This window comes from Ambystoma mexicanum, chromosome 11 (assembly GCF_040938575.1).
Source record: "Ambystoma mexicanum isolate Mex_15411 chromosome 11, UKY_AmexF1_1, whole genome shotgun sequence".
NCBI classification, from domain to species: domain Eukaryota; kingdom Metazoa; phylum Chordata; class Amphibia; order Caudata; family Ambystomatidae; genus Ambystoma; species Ambystoma mexicanum.
The window spans coordinates 569,391,923-569,411,382 of record NC_090934.1 but is presented as its reverse complement, the minus strand read 5'-3'; the positions used below and the strand labels follow the sequence as shown (position 1 = coordinate 569,411,382).

The following is a 19,460-nucleotide window of genomic DNA, read 5'->3' as shown; positions in this document are numbered from 1 at the left end:
CAAAATCACAATCCATTCGAAATATACATTTGCATATCAGTCTGTGTCCCACCCAAAAGGGCAGTCCGGCACCAAAATGCTAGGCAATTCTCCTCTGAACAAGACTACCATCAGCAACTCCAGACATGTGTTTCGGCCTTGTTGGGCCTCCTCAGTCAGGTGAAGCTGGGCCTCTCTAAGGCACAGTGAGCAAGGGGTCCACGTCTAGGTTACCCTTGGTTACTTAGGGTGAAACCCCAAGTTTTACAAAATTGAAAAGGAGTGTGCAAGCCCTTCTACTGAGAACGAACTTGGGACAAATACCCTGTTTGATGGAATTTACTCCAATCAGGAGGGTCTACAACCACGTTTTAGCTCACTGCACCCTTCACAGAGGATAAATATCCATTTACATATTAGTCTTTATCCCTCCCACAAGAGCAGTTAAGCACCGAAATGCTAGGCAATTCTCCTCTGAACAAGAGTACCATCACAACCCCAGACATGTGTTTCATCCTTGTTGGGCCTCCTCAGTGAGTTGAAGCTGAGCCTCTGTAAGTCACAGTGAACAAGGGGTCCACATCTGGGTTACCCTTGGCTGCTTAGGGTGAAACCCTACATTTACAAAATTGAAAAGGAGTGTGGGAGCCCCTCACTTTCACCTTCAACAGACTATTGCATTTTGTAAAGCCAAGGGGATCCTAACCTTAACTCACGGGCATGAGATTGTTGGTAGACCATCAGACAATTACTTGTCTAAAATTGAGGGATTATTCTGGAGGTGTGTGCTTAATCCTCAGAATAGTGTTCAAGCCGTAATAATATGCTATGAATTGGGCCTATTATCAATTTCAGCAATGATAACATGGAGATGCCCCTCATTTTATTGCAAGAGCCTTGATCTACGGGAGGCTTCATTGCTCTGATCTTGAACTTAGCATTGAACAATTTAATGAATAGAGAACTAACTACCTGTGCGTGCGGCCAATGGTGATTCTTTGTTGAACTCCATAAATATCACTGTTGATGATTTGATTAACCTTTTAAAGAATAATGATGGATCGCAGACTGGCTTGATACTGGGGAAAGTACAAAAAAGTACAAGTTATTTTCTTATACTGCTGATAAGGAGAAAGCCTTAAACATAGTACCATCTGTTGTAATCGATTCCCCAATGCAAAATGGATAACATGGTACTTAGGTTTGAGGTTTCACTTGTTACCCACGAAAGAAATGCTGGGAGCAAGCCAAAAATAATACTGGAGTCTGAGGTGCTGTAGATTTTGTGAGAACCCAAAGACTGCTGAGACATTAAAACATCTTGTTGTTCAATGCGGGAAGGTTGCCCAAATTAGATGGTTATTTTTGTATGTATTTTTTCACAAAGTACAGTTTGCTTCTCCATCTGATTTTTGGAACAGGATACTAGCAGGAAAACATACCTCAGTGATGTTAGCTATTATTATATACCTAATGTATATTTTTCCTAATGCGTCTCATATTACTAACATCTTGTTTCATGACGTTTTCAAAAATATGATTTGTGTAAGTTGTTAGATATTAGTATTGTCCTTGATATGCATGTAATTGTTTTGTTTGTTTTATTCATGTTGTAATTCTGGTGTACGATTTGCTTGACAAGCCAAAATCACTTAATAAAAAAAAAATAAAGAGTATATTTTCAATATCACATAGAATACTTTCTGACAGAAGGGTCATTTCAGAGGAGCTGAAGTGTACTGCTACCTGTAGGTTGTACACGATGAGGCTGCACCTCTTCACTCTTTCAGATGTCTCCTTTTTGACATTTCATAGTATTTTCTTAACTCACAGATGGCACTTTAGTGCCAAAAGTAGTCTTGGCTCTGAGATGGTGCTTAAAAGTCACAATGACTTGTGGCTCAAAGATGCTGTACTTTGGTTTCCACAATTAGTTACGGCTCATAGGCGGCTGTTCATAGATGCTGCAGTAGTGCCAGAAATATAGTTTTGATGATGGGTGGCATCAGAGACGGACTGGGCCATAAAATTGGCTCGTGGCCCACAGTTGCAAATGGTAATTAATTCACTTTACAACACTGTTTGAACAGTACCCAAGTTTTTTTTTTGTTGGATAAAATGTGATGCAAATTGTGCATTTTAAAGAATATTTATTCAGCAACACTGGACAAAACTGCCAGCCGCATGAAGAAGTGACTCATCAAACTGGCCCACATGGGCCAAAAACCAGGACATTTTGACCCCACAAAATAAGCCCATAGCAGCGTTTGGCGTTTTTGGTTTGGCCATGGGCCTATTGCCCTATAGGCCAGTCCGAGCCTCGGCGGCACTTGGGACCACAATTAGTTGGCCTAAAAGATGACACTATAGCACAAACATTCCTTTTGACTTGCAGATTGCATTTTAGCATCACAATCCACTTTGGCTCATAGGTGACATGTAAGCAACACAATGGGCCTCATTAGGACCCTGGCGGAAAGGGCTTTACGCCGGCGTAGAGCATGGCGTACCTTTCCGCCTGTCTACGAGTTCCCGTAGCGCCATGGTGATTTTTACGCCTGCTTTTTGCAGGCGGAAAAATCCATGGCGCTACGGGACTTGTTGTTAATTACGCCACCGTAATTTACGGTGGCGTAATTAACGCCTTCCCTACTCCCATTATGCCCTATGGGGCAAGAATGGGAATGGGGAAGGGCAAAATGGGGATTGGGGACTTACCGCCCCGCCAAGGTCGGGATGGGGCGGTAAGTCCGCCAACCACCATGGCGGAATTGGCAGCTTAGCGCCATGGACCATGGTGCAAATTGCACCATGGTTCTCCGCCAAGGTCCTAATGAGGGCCAATAAGATTTAGCTCATTGTACGATTACATTGTTTTCTCTCCCAGGTGATGCTTTAATATTTGAATACCACAGTTGTTTTTTTATCACATAGGTGATGCTTAGCAAACCAATTAATTTAGTCTCATAAATGGTGGTTCATTGCTACCAGGTGAGGTATATGGATTTAGCTCAGAGATGCTTTAGCGCCTCTTATTCTGGCTACAAAGCTTTGGCACATAGCAGATATCTTAGCACTATTTGCTTCATCTGCTTGGTGGTGCTTTAACACCACAGGGTACACAAAGGGCCTTATCACGAGTTGGACGGTAACGCCGGCGGTATTAACCCTACCACCAAACCCCTCTGGCGGTATTAGCGCCGGATCACGGGTTTGGCAGTAATGGAATTCCCCTTTCCCGACTGAGCCCATTCGGGAATGCCCCATTCCCCATTGGGCTCAATGGGGAATTTTCACACTCTTACCACCGGCGGATTTCCCGTCGGCGGTAATAGCGCACATTTTCGGTGGATTTCCCCCCAGCTCAGAGCTTGGGAGAAATCCGCCGAAGCCCTGATTTGGCGGACCCTTAAATCCGGCGGCAATAGCGCGACTGCCGGATTTAAGGGTTACTGCCAAACTCGTGATGAGGCCCAAAATCTTGTTTAAAGCAATATGGGATGTGGCGTGCAGCATAGAGCGCACAGTGAAAATCACAAAGTGAAGCCGCTGGGGTCGGGTCAGTGCAGAGATGCCACACTTTTAACCCATGGGGTTCTTCCTTCGGCCATTAATGCCAACTTCCTGGTTCCTGTGCCTGGCACACAAGAGTCAGCATGTGCGTCCAAAGGAGTTCTCTTAAGCAAAGCCTAAGCTTTCAGCAACGATGGGTTTAAGAAAATCTCAAATCAATATTTAGGTGGCAAAGGTAAACTTCACATGATCTTAAGCAAAGCACACACAGGCCCTTATTCACGGAGCGATTTCCAATGGTGTTTTGCAATATTCCATCTTCTTCATGTATTGCTCCCTGGTCGCTTTCAGTTATCCCAGAACGCTTGTTCACGTGCACAGACTCCTTAACCCGCTCTCTCGCTGCCAGTTTATGTGATGAGGTACTGACGCCTGGTATCCCACAAAGGTTAAACATGCTTCTCCCTCAAGAGTGCGCAAAACTGCGTGCCCGCACAAAGCAATGCCTTGTAATGGGTGCGAGTCACTGTGTGTGTGTGTGTACATTCCACAGGGGCCTAATCTAACCTTCCACGGCGATTCAACTCCTCCACTCAGCTGCCACTTCTGACAGTACACGACCCGCGAACGCGCGTCTACGGTTATAATTGGAGTGGATTTCTCTGTGCGGGTTAAAGAGGAGGCGAGCACACAGGCTCCAGCATTCAACAGAGTATGACGCGGGGATATCAACACACATTATTCTGAAAAGGAAGGTTATTTTTAAAAGGCCTTTAGTAAAAGTGCATTGCAACTAAAATGTAGGATCAGTGCACTTAATTACAGACAAAACGCTGAGGTGCACGGAGCTGAATGTCTTTCTAGGTACATAAAAACATTTTTTTTAAAAACAATCACAGAAACAAAGAACTTTGCAGTATCGGCTTCTGTCAGCCTCAATTGCATCAATCTATAAAGGTGGGATCTAACCTGGTGAATTTCATGCCATCCATTTTCGTCTTTGCATCCTAGTGTTGCGTGTTCGTACAGCAGCAGCTCGCAACAGTATGGGTCCCCTCCAACCATTGCCGTGTGATAGAGTGGGGTCAGTCCCCTGCTGTCTTTATAGTCCGGCGACGCACCAAGCTCCAAGAGTGTCTAGGGGGAAAATAAAGCCACACATGGTCATGGCGGCCATTTTACATGCGAGCGGTCATTTCGTTATGCAATCGTCATTAAACAGAAAGATCACTCAAAAGTATTATTGTCCCAAAAGATGGGCCATAATCAAAAATATATATAAAACATATTTTTAAAGAAAGTTCCTATGTAAAATTTTGAGCAAATGAGGCTCAAAGTTTTGACATGGGGGCCTCCATTTTGTGATATGAAACATCCTCCTCTGTTCATGTTAAGCTCTGCTGTGGTGGCAATAATCAATCAAAATCCCCTTACTGGGAGCTTTTGCTTACTGCTGCCAGAGAGAAGGGCTTAACACAAGAGAGGAGGCTGCCTCAGTAAATGCTTTCACTTTCATTTTAAGTTTTCTGTGCTCCTCAAACCCAGGGAAGCACAGAAAACGTAAAATGAAAGGCAGAGCATTTATAAATACTAAATATTTATATAAAAAACATTTTTAAAGAAAGTTCCTATGTAAAATTTTGAGCAAATGAGGCTCAAAGTCCAACATGTCAAGCACTAGGAGGCTATGGGAAATGAATGGGGTCTAGGCCGATAATGTTTTTTTTCTGTTCATAACATTTTATTTTTCAAAGAATCTTTCCACAACTTTCCAGTCTGGGTGGTGAGGCGTGGGAGTGGGGGCGGTTAGGGGTGCCTGTCAAATGTTTGCTTTGCAAAATTTCAACTGAATCCGTTGCATTAGTCAAAGGTTAGTAGCAATTCATTTTTTCGATTTCCTATGTTATACACCGGCGACCACCGTCTAATTTTATCCCCTTCTCTCACTCTTTATCTCTCCATCTTTCAGCACACAATCAGTAAAATATTAGCTCCTTCTCTCACTTTTTCTTAACATATTTCCTCTGTTACCCACACTTGCCATTTCCAACTCTGCACTATCCACAAACTACGCTCTTTGTTTTCACTGCCATGACAATAATATATGTATTTACAATGTGGTGCTCTCTGTATCTGTGGTGCTCATCTCTGCTTCTTGGTCTCCCTTTGTATATTCTTCCCCTCATCCAAATTAATTTGCAACTCTGCCATTTGCCTTATTTTCTAAAGTCCTCCACGCTCTCAGATCTCACCTTCACTTGCCTCTCTTCATTGGCTCTTTTTCTTCATCATACTTCCATTTTGCCATGAACAGGTATTCATGATCTTGTGTATCATCTCTGTTCTCCACTGGCAGCCTTCGCTCGTCTTCCCAATTCACTTTGTTCCCTGTCCTCCCTGCGCTCATTCCAGACTTCAATCATTATTGCTTCTCGCATGCAAATTCTGGAATGCAAATTCTGGAATGGTCATTCTCCTTAAGTTCTGCCCCTCTCTTTAACGGTTACACCCAACTACCACTATAACACCCAACTCCTTTCATCTTCTTAACATTGTTTTTATTTGCTCACAAGCCGGCCTTATTTTATTTCTCCAGTTTATTAACCCATTGTGTTTCTTTGGTTCAGAGCACCTCTTTGATGAAACCATCATATGCGTTCTATATAACATGTATGTGGTGATGCTGGGTCTTACATTCCTAAACACGGGTCTGTAAAAGTGACACGGAGCTTGGAAAGACGAACAAAGGATCTCACCATTTTTGACACTGAGCTCACAGGAGATTGGCTGCACCTGTGGGTGAGTTAAATGAAGTTGGAGATGAATTATATGAAATTTAAGATTTTCTTTTTTTAATTTCGCTTTAGTATTTTATGTGATTTTAAATTCTTTTTTAATATATGATTCTGCATGTAAATGATTTAATCTGTACTGTGTATGATAATCAATGTAAAATAAATATGTTGAATGCAAGTATTTTGTTTTATTTTTTCATTTCTAAAAATATATCCAAAGCAAATATTGTAAATACTGAAATGTATGTACACATTAAAATTGAAAGTTTGAACAAGATAGAAGCAAAACAATATATATATATATATTTGTAAAGTCCAAGACTCCCTCCAAATTTTGGTGGGGGCTGTGCAAACAAATGCATGTACAGGAATATGAAGCAATATCAAACTATTGTCTAAATATGGGATGAAATACAAACCAGAGAAAATAGAATATATAAATAGAAATGATATTAAGAAAAGTAAAATAGCAGAGATAAATAAATCAGTCAATTACCAAATGCAACATGAAAGCAAGCTGTTTACAGGAACATGATTTGGGTAGAAGAAGGCCATAAGGAGGAAAAAGATTCAAAGTGGATGCACTGCTGCAGTGACAACCTGATTAGAGATGGCCACTCGCCTAAACCTCAGCAGTAGCAGGTCACCATTTCCTTACTTTTGGTGATCTTGGACCCTTCTGAGAACACTAACCTGACTGCCCTGTAACCCAGTTGACCCAGGACAAGCACATGGCAGACCAGACAGCGCACCTTACATATCTTTAATCAAAAAATCAAATGCGCTTCAGAGGGGGATAGGAAAGGACATCAGTATTGAAAACCCACTAAGTCAAGTGAGAAGAGCAATGCGGCTAATTTGGCTGAATATTACCATAGCTTGGATGACTGTCCAGAATTCTGATGGGGGTAAATAAATGGTGTATCTATTTTGATATCTATTTAATGATGCATTTCTAAGCTTTCTCTCTAATTTGGTATATGATTGTCCGGCTGTGTTAATGGTTGGTGTGCTGTATCCATCTCTACATTGGGGTCATCAGACAACCTAGAACCTTTCCTATTCTCAGGGCAGCTGATTGGATAGTTTTGGAATGGGGGCATATGCTGTATGTTCAGTGGCATAGATAGGGTGCATCATAAGGGGCAAAGGCCTTCCCCCTTTCATTGCCCCAAGGTCAAACTGCTGTTTTGGTCACAACTCGGCTCTGATCAGAGCAGTTCCTAACATGGGATGAGGCATCTTATTTGCATATTTGATGCACAAAAATCGTTATAACAAGCTGCTTGCCTGTGTGACAAATGACTGTGGCTTCATCACACAAACTCTTCTTGGGTGTCTGTGCAAAGCTTACAAGTAGTGCAACTCATGCAGGATCTCAAGCGGTTCCACGTCATGTGTGAAATGATTAACCACCCTGGGCTTTTTGCATCACATACTATTGCCTTCTGGTATTTATAGTCCTGCATTTATAAAACTGTACAGAAACGCAAAATGGTATGTAATAACAAGGACATGACTTGTAGGATTTGAGAGCTCTGGCTTTGCATATTTTCATGAAAAACACTTTGAACTAAATAGCTGGGCAGCCATTTGTCTTCATTACGAGCTTTAACATTGTCTCAATCACCAGTTACTTTGCACACAGATCACTGGCCGGTGCATGGCAGGAAACAACGCGTCGTTCATGTGTGTATGTCTGCATGTATGTATTGGATTTATAAAGCGCAGACCTATCTACCAAGCAATGGACAACAACCACAAGAGAATACAAAGAGATAAGGCTGGGGAGAGCCCAGTGAGCCGGAAGCCAGTTAAGACGTTTCATCCCAATGGACTAGGTTCACGAGTATGCAGATATCCAGAGATCTTTGTTGAACCTGCCTGCATGTTAACATTGTGGCAGGTTTGTTTCTGCTTTTCATCCTTAAAAAGTTTATAGATCATGAGAACCATTACCTGGGTAACACTAATAATGGTTATTTACAATTCAACGAATATAAGCAATAAAAGCTCAATATTCGGCCTGGTCATTGGATCGTGCAAAAAATAAATATTTAAATGAGATAATGTCTTCTTTACTTTATGGGGACTCCTGTGCTGTGTGCTTGCAGCACAGGGCCACCATGTCGTGAAATTCCGGCGTTGTAAGTTCTAAACTGCCTGACAGCCAGGTGCCAATCGTCCTAGGCAACGTGATCTTGCGTAAATAAATAAGGAGTTGTTCCTGTGAAATTTAAGCCTAGCTATGGTGCTCAGTAATCCATTAAGAAGTACATTTTCAGATATGTTTTCACTTTTAAAACTCACATTGTTTTTTTAAGAGCACCTCTTCTTGACCACTCGCCTCCCAAGAATGAACATAACATAGATTATGCTTCCATTTCAATTTCATTTCAAACATTTATGCCAAAATAAGCTTGTTGGGAAACAATGCAATACTTCAAAAATAGCTTTCAGTTTCCAGTTACCATACCCTTCAATATTCCTCACCTTCTTCAGCCTCAATGCCCATGAGACATACCCCCATTTCTTAATAATTCTTCTGCGGGGAGGATACATTTAAAGTGTGTCTCCCCTTCGCCATTACTGTTTCACCAACACTGGTCACTTCTCTGCTGTACCTTGTTCCGGGGAAAGAAAGGAGCAAGGACAACCAACAGCAGACATTTTACCTAGAAAACTGTATCTTGTCTATCTACCTATGCACGCTATTTTTGAAAGACAAAATCAATGAACAAATACTTTTTTTTTTTTAAAGAATCTCTTTATTGGTTTTACAACATATAAACTCATTCCCCCCAACATCCCTACCCTCCCTCCCTCCCACCCCCAGAGGCAGATTCCACCTAGTCAATACTTTTTTTTAATTAGAGATATGGGCTTTGCTGGGCACATGATGCAATTGAAGTCTATGGAAGACCAAGGGGCTTGTTGGGAGGATGAACCTTTGTCCCAGGCGGGTGACACCATCCAAATGATTGTGAATTAGTTACGCCATGTGCCATTTTGGCAAAGCCGGTGATCTTTAGAGATACTTAACTGTGACAGGAGTGAACACTATGCATATTTAGATATCTCTGCAAATAAGGGAGAAAAAAGGGAGAAAAAAGGAACCATTTAAAATGCACACAATGTAGAAACGTCTTATCCAAGCATATGCGTGAATTGTAGACACTTATTCTATGGGGAACAAAGAGTGAAATGGGGTATTGGATTTTGAAGGAATGGTTCTAAGGTGCTAAAATATTGATCAGCGTCAAAGTTGCTAAAGAGCAATATTTGAGGCTGTTTTACCACTGTACACAGCAGTGATGTGGTCTCATAAATGACTGTGCCCAGTTATGTAGACTGCATCTCCAGAAGAGTAAACACAGATTGGAGACATCTTAGAAATAAGCCAGCGGCATAGTGTAAAATACACAAGGGCTGCATGAAGAGATCCAAGAATTCAAGTATATGTCTACGTCAGGAAAGAGGAAGAGGGCGATTTGATGAGAACAAGGACATTCCTCAAGAAGTCAAACACAATACAAGTATTCTTCAAATCCAAAGCAAATATAAGACATGGGGTCAAAACCACAAGCATGTAAGAGAAAGTCCATGAATAATATAAGGTGTATGGATATATGTAGTGGTGTCATGAAACTGATTTTCTAGAGAGACAACATAAAAAATATGGCTAAGCTGGAGACCGAGTAGGCTGTAACGCACGAAGCGATCATTGAGACGGGCAGACAAAATAGACCTCTGAGGACTCAAGGCGTGTTTCTATGTGCCACTTCTTTAAGCACTTCACATAAACCATTCATACTCAGACGAGGATTAGACTAAATCAGAAAGTAAAAAAGTGGAAAAAAATGCAATAATATTTCAGTGATTAGATGAGTGATCGCTGGAAAAAGGCATTAGCTTAAGAACCTATGCTTCATGGGCTGCCTCTGTAAACACTTAAACTAAAGCACACTCAAACACAATCATGGCATTCATTCAGTCATGAAGAGGAACAGCGCAGAAAACGACAGAACATTTGAGAGGGCGAATGTTTGATTTGTGGAAGCGCATAATTACTTTGGAGCACTTGACCCATTTTAGGTTTCTACTGCCCTCACCATGAGCATTGAAAGAAGCAAATATGAACTCAATGAAGGCTGAAATGATCCCCGGCCACAGCTGTAAAACTACTGTAAAGATCACACAGCAAGTGACCCAGTAAAAGCGGGTCGCAGCCGAACAAAAGTGAGGAGAAAACAATCCCTAGAGGACCACTGGCATGCGTGAAACCGGAACAAAACAAGAACGCACACTCACACCGAAGGTTATTTGTAAGTCAGATAGAATGCTGTCATTCCAATGTCATGCTTGAAAGAACGGATTTAACCACATTACTTGCTTCATGATTAAGCCTGGGCAAACTTATCCAACGATAATGCTAAACATCCAAATATTGTGTGTTTTTGGTAAATTGCTATGTTCCAAACATTGTCAGTGATTTTTGTAACTACTGCTGTTACACATTTCAGGGACCACCTTGAATCACATAAATGCATTTGACTGTTGTTATTCATATTGCGCAGAAGAGCATCCCTGACTTTTTGGGAGAAGTGTGCCATCCTTTTATGGTCAGCTTCGATAACTCTTACTTGCATAGAAAGAGACTAAGACCTTCTTTCGGGGAAGTACATTGCATTCAGTCAGTGTAACAAAGTGTGTGGTGAGACAAAATACTAGAGAAAACGTCTCACAGATATTTATGTAAAGGCGGATTACATTCAGTAGCTTTATCTGAAGTGCCATCTTTTTTTTGATCAGCCAACATTACTTTTTGATTTCAAAGTTGGGGACAATGCAAATCTTTGAATTCTTTTTAGGCAAGAACGTCCACAATTTGGTAATGGAGTGCACCCCCGTTTTGTGGTGAAGGAAAATTCGTGTTGCTTGCATGGGAAAAGTCTTACAATAATTCTTTGGAGGAAGGGGCATGCATTCATTGTTTGTAACTCAGTGTGTCACTTTTTGGGCATAAGAATATACTTGTTGCTTGCATAGAAAAATGTGTAGAATTCTTAAACAGTAAGAGGATATTGCATTGAGTGGCTAAAATTAGGGCACTATCTTTTTGTGGCAAGGGAAAATAATGATTGCTTTCATAAGATGCGTAGGCACATTCATAGAACTCTTTGTAGATAGGAGAGTTCATTCAGTGCTTATGACTGAGTGCACCACTTTTATGTGGTAAAACAAAATACGCGCTAATTGTAAAGAAATGACTTGTAAAGAAATAGTGTTAGTACTCTCCAGAGGTAGAAAGAGATTACATTCAGTGGCTGTAAAGGGGTCTGCAACACATGTGCAGTCAACTAGTGACTTCTGTGACAAGGCCCCTTCTTGGCTATATGTACAGGATGTGTTTGAGTCTTAGGGGCCAGGAATACCTTATGCTCCAGGACAGTGAACCGGTGGAGGAATATGGGGGATCTATCATACTGTTCACTTCCGCCCATTTGCTTAGCAGGGGGCAATCACATGAAAATGATTAATCCCACAATGCCCTGTTCTCTGGGCCAGATCAATAGGATACAAGCTTGGACTAATGCGGACCCAAAACCTTTTAAGGTTATGGATAGGCTGTAGATATATATCCATGCCCCTCAGGGAATTTGCACTGGTCTGATTAGGTGGAAATAGCATGCAAACTGACACCAACACTCTGCAGAATACATCTGGATGCCCCCCACTGACTTTACTGTGCTGCAGAGTGACTTCAGGCTTGCTACCATGCCCATCTGCTCACACCTGATGCCAAGCTGGTGGACCATTGTAAGAGGAAACGCTATTCCAAAGAACAGAAAAAGTCAGCCCCAGGAAGAACTCTGAGACCCTGGGAGATATTTACAGAGACATACACAACTCTTCTAGTTAGCACCACAGACTGCAGCATTCAGCCATGCACGACCGATCAGATTTACCAAATGGAATTTGAAATAGCCTCCCCACTCCCTTTGTATAGCCTCTACCTTGCAAGGCTGACACCATGGGGAGGTTTTAAGAAATAGCCAATTACGAGTCCCCCTAATGTCCAGGTGTAAGCCAATGGTTTGAGAGCCAATCCAGAGTAGAGGCATAGACCCTAAAAAAACAACAAAAAATCTCAGAGCCCACGGTGTGTGTTATTGGATGCTGTTTGTAAAGAGCTGGTGAGTGGATGACGAAAAAGGCACAGAGGCTGGAGGAGCAGACGGGAGGAGCAGGGAGTAGGCGAGGAGGAAGGATGAGGAGTGAGAGGGACAGAAGGAGTTTGTGGATTTGGGGGAGCTTTTGAAGGAAGTGGAGAGGAGTTGGAGAGCTCTCTGAAGGAGTTGTCCATGCCTTTTGTGGATCCCACGCAATCTTTACCTGACACTACTCATAAAGTAACTGGAGAATCACAGTCATCATCTTGCATGACGTTACAATCCATGACATTTCTTTTCAATGAGGATAGAGGATAGACACACCCCAGAAATGTTTGGATGTAGGCTGGAGCTTGCATGACTGTTAATGAAGGAGCCATCCTTTTTTGGCAAGTTAAATCATCTGTTGCTTTCATAGGAACATGTCTTAGAATTCTTCAGAGGTAGGAGGAGATGACAACCTTTAGCATAAATGTGTGCGCAACACATGGGTCATCCACCAGTGGCTAGTAGCACCAGGGAGGGAAGAATCTCACTCACCACCTTGCATGCCATAACAGTGTGTGGCACTGCGTGTCAGTGAGGGGAAGAAACATTACAGAATTGTTTGGAAGTGGCTGCAAGTATGTGTGACATCTTTTGTGATGACAGAAAACACCTACTGCTTGCAAGAAAAAGTATTTTCATTGTTTGGAGAGTGGTGAGAGCATTCCGTGTCTGTAACTGAGTATGCCATTTGTATGTGGATAGACAAAACACTTGCTGCTTATGTAGAAAAAGACATACAATTCTTTGGAGCTGGGAGAGTGCATTCAATGGCTTTGAGCATGTTTTGGTGTTGAGACAGAACAGTTGTGGTTATATAAAAGAAGTACTATAATTCAATGGAAATAGGAGTGTGCAGTCCATGTTTGTAACTAAGTGTGTTATCTCAGACAAAACACTTGATGCGCACATAGAACATGTCATATTATTCTTGGAGAAGAGTGGATTCACTGGCTATATCTGAGTCTGTCATATTTTTGTGGTCAGTCAAAATATGTGTTTTATGCATAGAAACATTCATGTAATTATTTCGAGTCAGGAATGTTTATTTGATGTCTGTAACTGAGTTTGTCATCATTATTGTGCACAGACAAAACAGTTGTTGCATGCATAGCAAATGTATAATTCTTTGGCGTTGGGACAGTGCATTCAATGTCTGTAACTGAGTATTTCATGTTTTTAGCCAAACCTAATAGTTGTTGCGTGCATGGAAAAAGTCTTATAGTTTATTGGAAGTAGGAGGGTGCATTTGTCTGTAACTGAGCATGCCATATTTTGCAGCTAGACAAAACACTTTTTGCTTGCATAGAAGACATTGTATAATTCTTTAGAGTTAGGATGGTGCATACAATGTATGCAACAGAGTATTTCATGTTTTTGTCCTGACAGAACAGTTGTTGGATGCATAGAAAAAGTTGTAGAACTCATTAAGGGGTAGGAGAATGCAATCTATGTATGTAGCTGAGTGTGTCATTTCAGACACATCACTCATTGTCTACAAAGAAAAAGACATATACATACTAGTGGAAAATAAGGGCATTCACTTGCTGTGACTGAGATCTGTCATCTTGTTGTCACTGTATAAACGCCTAATATCTTGCAAAGAAAAGGGCATAGTATACTAAGTGGGAAGGAGAGCGCATTCAGTTTCTAATAATCAATTGGTGGTATGAGAAACTATTAATTGTTTGTAACTGAGTGTGTCATCTTTCTGTGCCTTACCAACATACTTCTTGCATAGAACAACGTACATTTCTTTGGGGGTTGGAGAATGTAATCAGTGTCAGCAACTGAGTGTGTCATCTTTTTTTTGAAGCCAGAGAAAATGCAGGTTGCTTGAATAGAATAATGGGTATAATATGTGGGAGCAGAGAGTACATTTAGTGCCTGCAACTGAGTGTGCCATATTTTGGGGCTAGAAAAAAACATGTTGCTTGCCTAGACATTGTTTAAAAATTAATTGTGGGCAAGAGTGCCTTCAGTGTCTGTAACTGAGTTTGCAACACACATATCACCCTGTTTCTATGGAAAAATGAACAATTTAATTGTCACCATGTGCAGAACACCTAACGGAGGGTAAGAGGCATGATGAGGGGGCTTTGACTGCAGACTCAGAGAAAGAAGGGAGAGGGGAGTTATAGATTGCATTAACCAAGGAACTGGAAGGTAGAACCAGGGGTGTTGCTAGGTCTTTAAATGATCCGGTGCTACGCTTATGTCGGTACCGCCAGGACTCGGGGCTAGCTAGCCTTTTTGGTTGTAGCCCCTGAGCTTCTATCCGGGACTACAACCAGAAGTCCTGAGGCTATAGCACCCTCAGTAACCCCCACCCACCCCCCCTAGCAATGCCTCTCGGTAGAACGAACAGTACAAATGTACCATTTATGTTGTTTGGGTTTTATGTCGTATTACAGACAGGAATTAGTAGTTTACTTTTTATTTGGGAGGCATCCCCCACACCGCACTATCCCTATACTTGTACGCCCACCCTAAAACCCTCCCCCTTTTTACCCCTTACTCCAAGCTCCTATATGTTTCAATGAGTTTCTTCAAAGAAATTGCATTGAAGTAAATTACTTCGAAGAATTCAAGTTGATAAAACAATGGGATATGATTGTATGGGAAGGCTGAGACTTTGAGGTGACTGAGGCTGTATTTTGCTGGTGTGCCCTGGACCAGTGACAGGCAGGTGCACCCTCGTGTGGACCATACAGACACCCCAACCCCTAGAGGGTGCTGCAGAAGGTTGGTCACTGGAAGCTGACATGCATGTTTTAGAATTGACAGACCATGCCTGTTTCATGTGTTGGAGGATATGCATTTGCAGGCTCTGCTGTCAACCCATAACTAACCATCACTGTTACCCTTATCCCTTCATGGACCTGACTCGTGCAGCAAGCTGTTGCCCATTATGATGGGTCCCTGCCTGCCCTCAGTCTTGGTTACTTTCCTATACTGCAAGCCTAGAAGCACCTCCACATGTTCCCTGGTTCATGGGGCCTCACACACAGCAGCCACACAAGGTGGCATGGCAGTACCCCAAATGGTTCCCTTTGTTGGACCACTGCACCTTCTAGCTCACTAGATCTAACACATCTTCTGTGCTTTATTGTGTTCTTTTGTGCAATTTGAATCAGAGCCTAGTTGCTCAGCACGCACGCACGCAGCCGGTAGAACTCTAAATATAATTAGTATTGTAGTTCTAAGTCCTTCAAGTTTGCAGCTCAGATGCGAAAGCACCAGAGCGAACAAGGCAAGTTGATAGTCCCGGTATATAAGTGCTCACTTCTCACTTGGCCTCATTGATTGTTTATCTTGCTGCTGGGTCGTTTTTTATATTGCTTTGTATTTTAACCGTGAACTCTGCTTTTAGCTACTTGTACTACTTTAACTTTTTGCTAGTTGTGCATTTTATATTGTATTAGCCTTTCTTTTTAATATAAACCCTTTTAACACATCTCCTGTGCTTTACTGTGTTATTTCATGCGATTTGAATCAGAGTCTAGTTGCTCTTCATGCACGCAGCCGGTAGAACTACAAATACCATCAGTATTGCAGTTCTACGGCCTTCAAGTTTGCTGTGGTTCTCCCCCGATGTCCTAGCAGCTCGACAGCTCAAACGAGCAGCTGAAAGAGGATTGCAGAAGTTCCCCAACAAAAATACTCTGGCCCTCTATAAAGAGGCAGCCAAACATTACAAGGATGTTATATCGGGAGCAAAAAAAGCTAAATTGGAGGAGCGCATCCTGGGAGTTAGATCTTATACCAGAGAGCTATTCAATATCCTAGGAGAGCTCAAGTGGAAAACCCAGGAGCCTCCGCCACTCGTGAATGACGCAAGGTGTCAAAAAATACACAATAGTTTGGCCCTTAAGGTTAAACAGCATGAAGCGATAACAACACCAAATTCCTATGATCACCATGCAATTTGCGTATCATTTGGTGCAGAAGCCTTGATCACCAGCAGTGATGAGATGAATAAGGACGATTTCTTCCATTTTAGGAAGGTCACAGTCGAGGAAATACCGTCAATTGTTGAAAATCTTAAACCCAACTGTTGTAAGGGTAACTTATTCCCCGCATCTATGTCAAAAAAAGATTTCTCTAGCGTAGCTATTCCAGTTACATCTCTCATGAATTGCACTTTTCAGTAAGGGGCAGTTCCTGATGGTATCAAGGAAGCTCGGATCACCCCCCCCTTTGGAAAAAGGAAGGGTTAGATCCGCATGATCCCTTAAATTATCACTCCATAACTAATGTTCCCTTTATACTCAAGATTATGGACAAAGTTGCTTGTACACAATTCTACACTTTCATCGAGGAGAAAGGTATTTTATCCAATGGACAATCTGGTTTCCGGAAAAACCATGGTACAGAGACAGCGCTTATAGATGTTAAATTTATGTTAACTGGAATTGTAGATCAAGGCAGAGTAGCTATGCTACTGTTGTTTGACCTGTCCATCGCATTCTATCTTGTTGATCATGATAGGTTGGCAGACAGGCTCATTGAGGTGGGCATGATCTTTCTTGGGACCCAGGAGAGTTAGGGTAGCCCACTTTAGGTCAGAGGAGGCTCTCCTTGACTGTGGAGTGCCCCATGGACTGTGGAGTGCCCCATAGCTCTCCCTGACTGTGGAGTCAGAGGAGGCTTTAGGTCAGAGGAGGCTCTCCTTCACTGTGGAGTGCCCATGGACTGTGGAGTGCCCCATAGCTCTCCTTGACTGTGGAGTGCCCCATGGCTCCAGCGTGTCTCCATTACTCTATAACATCTACTCTAAGCTCTGCTTTGACCCTCTGGATGGTATGGGTGTCACACTATGCAAATTATGCAGACGACACCCAGATCTTCCTGGACCTAACAGATTCTTATGAGCTGATTCATTTTTGGTCTCCAGAGTCTTTGGTGCCATTAAGACCTAAATGAGAGACAACTTCCTGGCATTAAAGACAAGAAGACGTAGATCCTGATCATAGGCAGTGCGGCTAAGACTTTGTACTCCCAATATGGAGCATTCCAATTTGGAGGGGCCACTGTCCACGTCTCTAGCCATGTTAAGACATTGGGAGTGGTCTTCTACCGCAACCTCCATTTCTATAAACAGGTTGCTGATATAAGCTCCAGCTGTACTTACGCGATTCATTTGTTATACCATATCTCTCAGAGGCAAATGGAGCCCTAATAGCTACAGCGACCGTTAATTCAAAGCTTGATTATTGTAACGGATTATTGGCTGGTGCTACAATAACAAACAAAAAGAAATGGCCTCTAATGACCTTCCTTTCTCCATCAGGCAACTGCTGTCATACTCTCAATTTAGAGGGTCTGTCAAAACCCGCCTGTTCGATGGAGGTGGCAGTTAGATTGACTCCACTGACCTACCCCTTGCAAATCACGGACCTGACAGCATCTTAATCTACTTCTCCCTCTCCTGCTAATTGTTTATCTGTTTGTATCATCTGTGAGGGCTCTGAGGCCTGCAGGCGAGTTAGCTCTTTACAAAAATTAAATAGAAGTAAATAGAATAGATGCCAACATGCAGGGCGCAAGTTGAGGATATACGTGGATGGATGGAGTCACCCCACTTTTCTCAGAGGGCAGACGCCATTCCCCCAGTATTTTAGAATGTGAAACATTGACTGGCTTTTTTACACTTATCTCAGGACTCGAACTGCGGTTGCGAGGTTCGCAGGGCAGGCACTTCAGCACTGCACCAAAGATCCTGATGAAACACCACACACAACGAAAGGTGAAATGTCACATTTCGGGACTCCATGTTACAGGGTAAACATTGGTATTGGTTCTTGGAGTTTAAAACATGCACACCTTTTAACATTTTCAAAACACTATCAGAAGAAAATATCCTCCCTTGATTTTTTTGTGTGTGTTGATTTTATGATAGGCAAATGCCATTCGTCCTGTGCATTTGTGTGGTTATGCAAAGCCAATTCAATGACATATTTAAATTTCACCATGATATGTTAATTTCTGGTGATGCCACGTTCCATTCATATGTTAATGAGTACCCCACCCCCACTTTTTATTTTAGGACTTGACCCCTGCCAACATGAGTTAGATCTTCAGTCCCAAGAGATTGGATTGTTTACCTCTGTCAGATTCACATCTATGTCTCCAGAAAATAGAGACTGCACGCACACAACTAATTAAAGCTGTTAAACTATGTCTATGAAATCTATGATCTCCATATGCTCCACTATCTCCACTGTCTTTGTGAAGTCTCAGAATATCACACTAGGTCCCACAGTCATGAAAAGGGGTTAGCTTTAAAAATATGATAAGAGAAGTTCAGATGCCTAAAGTGTGTCTGGGGCCTTCACCCATATTCATATTCCCAATCGACTTCAGATTTGTTTCCCATCACTATTTTCTAATCTCTATAGAGGTGCGCCAACCCCTTGCCATTGTGTCAACCGTTTTAATTTCACCCGTATTTTGCCCTGCATTTGCCTAATATGTTGTCCTACAACTACTGTTCTGATTTCACGTTGGGCTTAGTGTACTTTTTAAAGTGTTTCCTTCCGTATTTCCTCTTCTGCAGATTTAATTACTATTCATCCAATACTGTATGCTCTTCAGTTTGGTGTTAGTTTCCCGAACGAGGTCTCCCAGATCCCCAAAGAGCCAAAAAGAAAGATAAAGATCACCATTATAGATGAGATAATCCCAGTGCTTAAAGTGGGCCGGGGCCTGCCGGGGCCGGGCCCCGGCAGTCTCCAAAAAGTGGGACTTAGCCGGGGCACTGCCGGGGCCCCCCATCCCACACAACATTGGCGGGATGCATTATCCCGCCGCAGCCGCGACGGGAGATGCGCCCGCCAGTTTAATTTCAGGAGAGCTGACAGAAGTGCCAGCCAGGCACAGCGTCGCTGAGGCTGGCTGGCACTTCTGTCAGTCGCTGTAACTTCCCTGATGACCCCTCACCTGAGGGGTCATC

The 19,460-nt window shown here is 42.4% G+C and overlaps 1 protein-coding gene across 6 annotated transcripts in view; it reads right to left on the bottom strand.

Annotated features, from left to right (window-relative positions):
* SHANK2 (SH3 and multiple ankyrin repeat domains 2) overlaps positions 1–19,460 on the bottom strand; it is a 4,166,579-nt gene that overhangs the window by 2,681,612 nt on the left and 1,465,507 nt on the right. For all 6 annotated transcript variants that reach the window (XM_069623409.1, XM_069623408.1, XM_069623411.1 and 3 more), the window contains one exon: positions 4,462–4,629. In XM_069623409.1, coding sequence (XP_069479510.1) covers positions 4,462–4,629 — 168 coding nt within the window. The remainder of the gene's footprint in view (positions 1–4,461; positions 4,630–19,460) is intronic.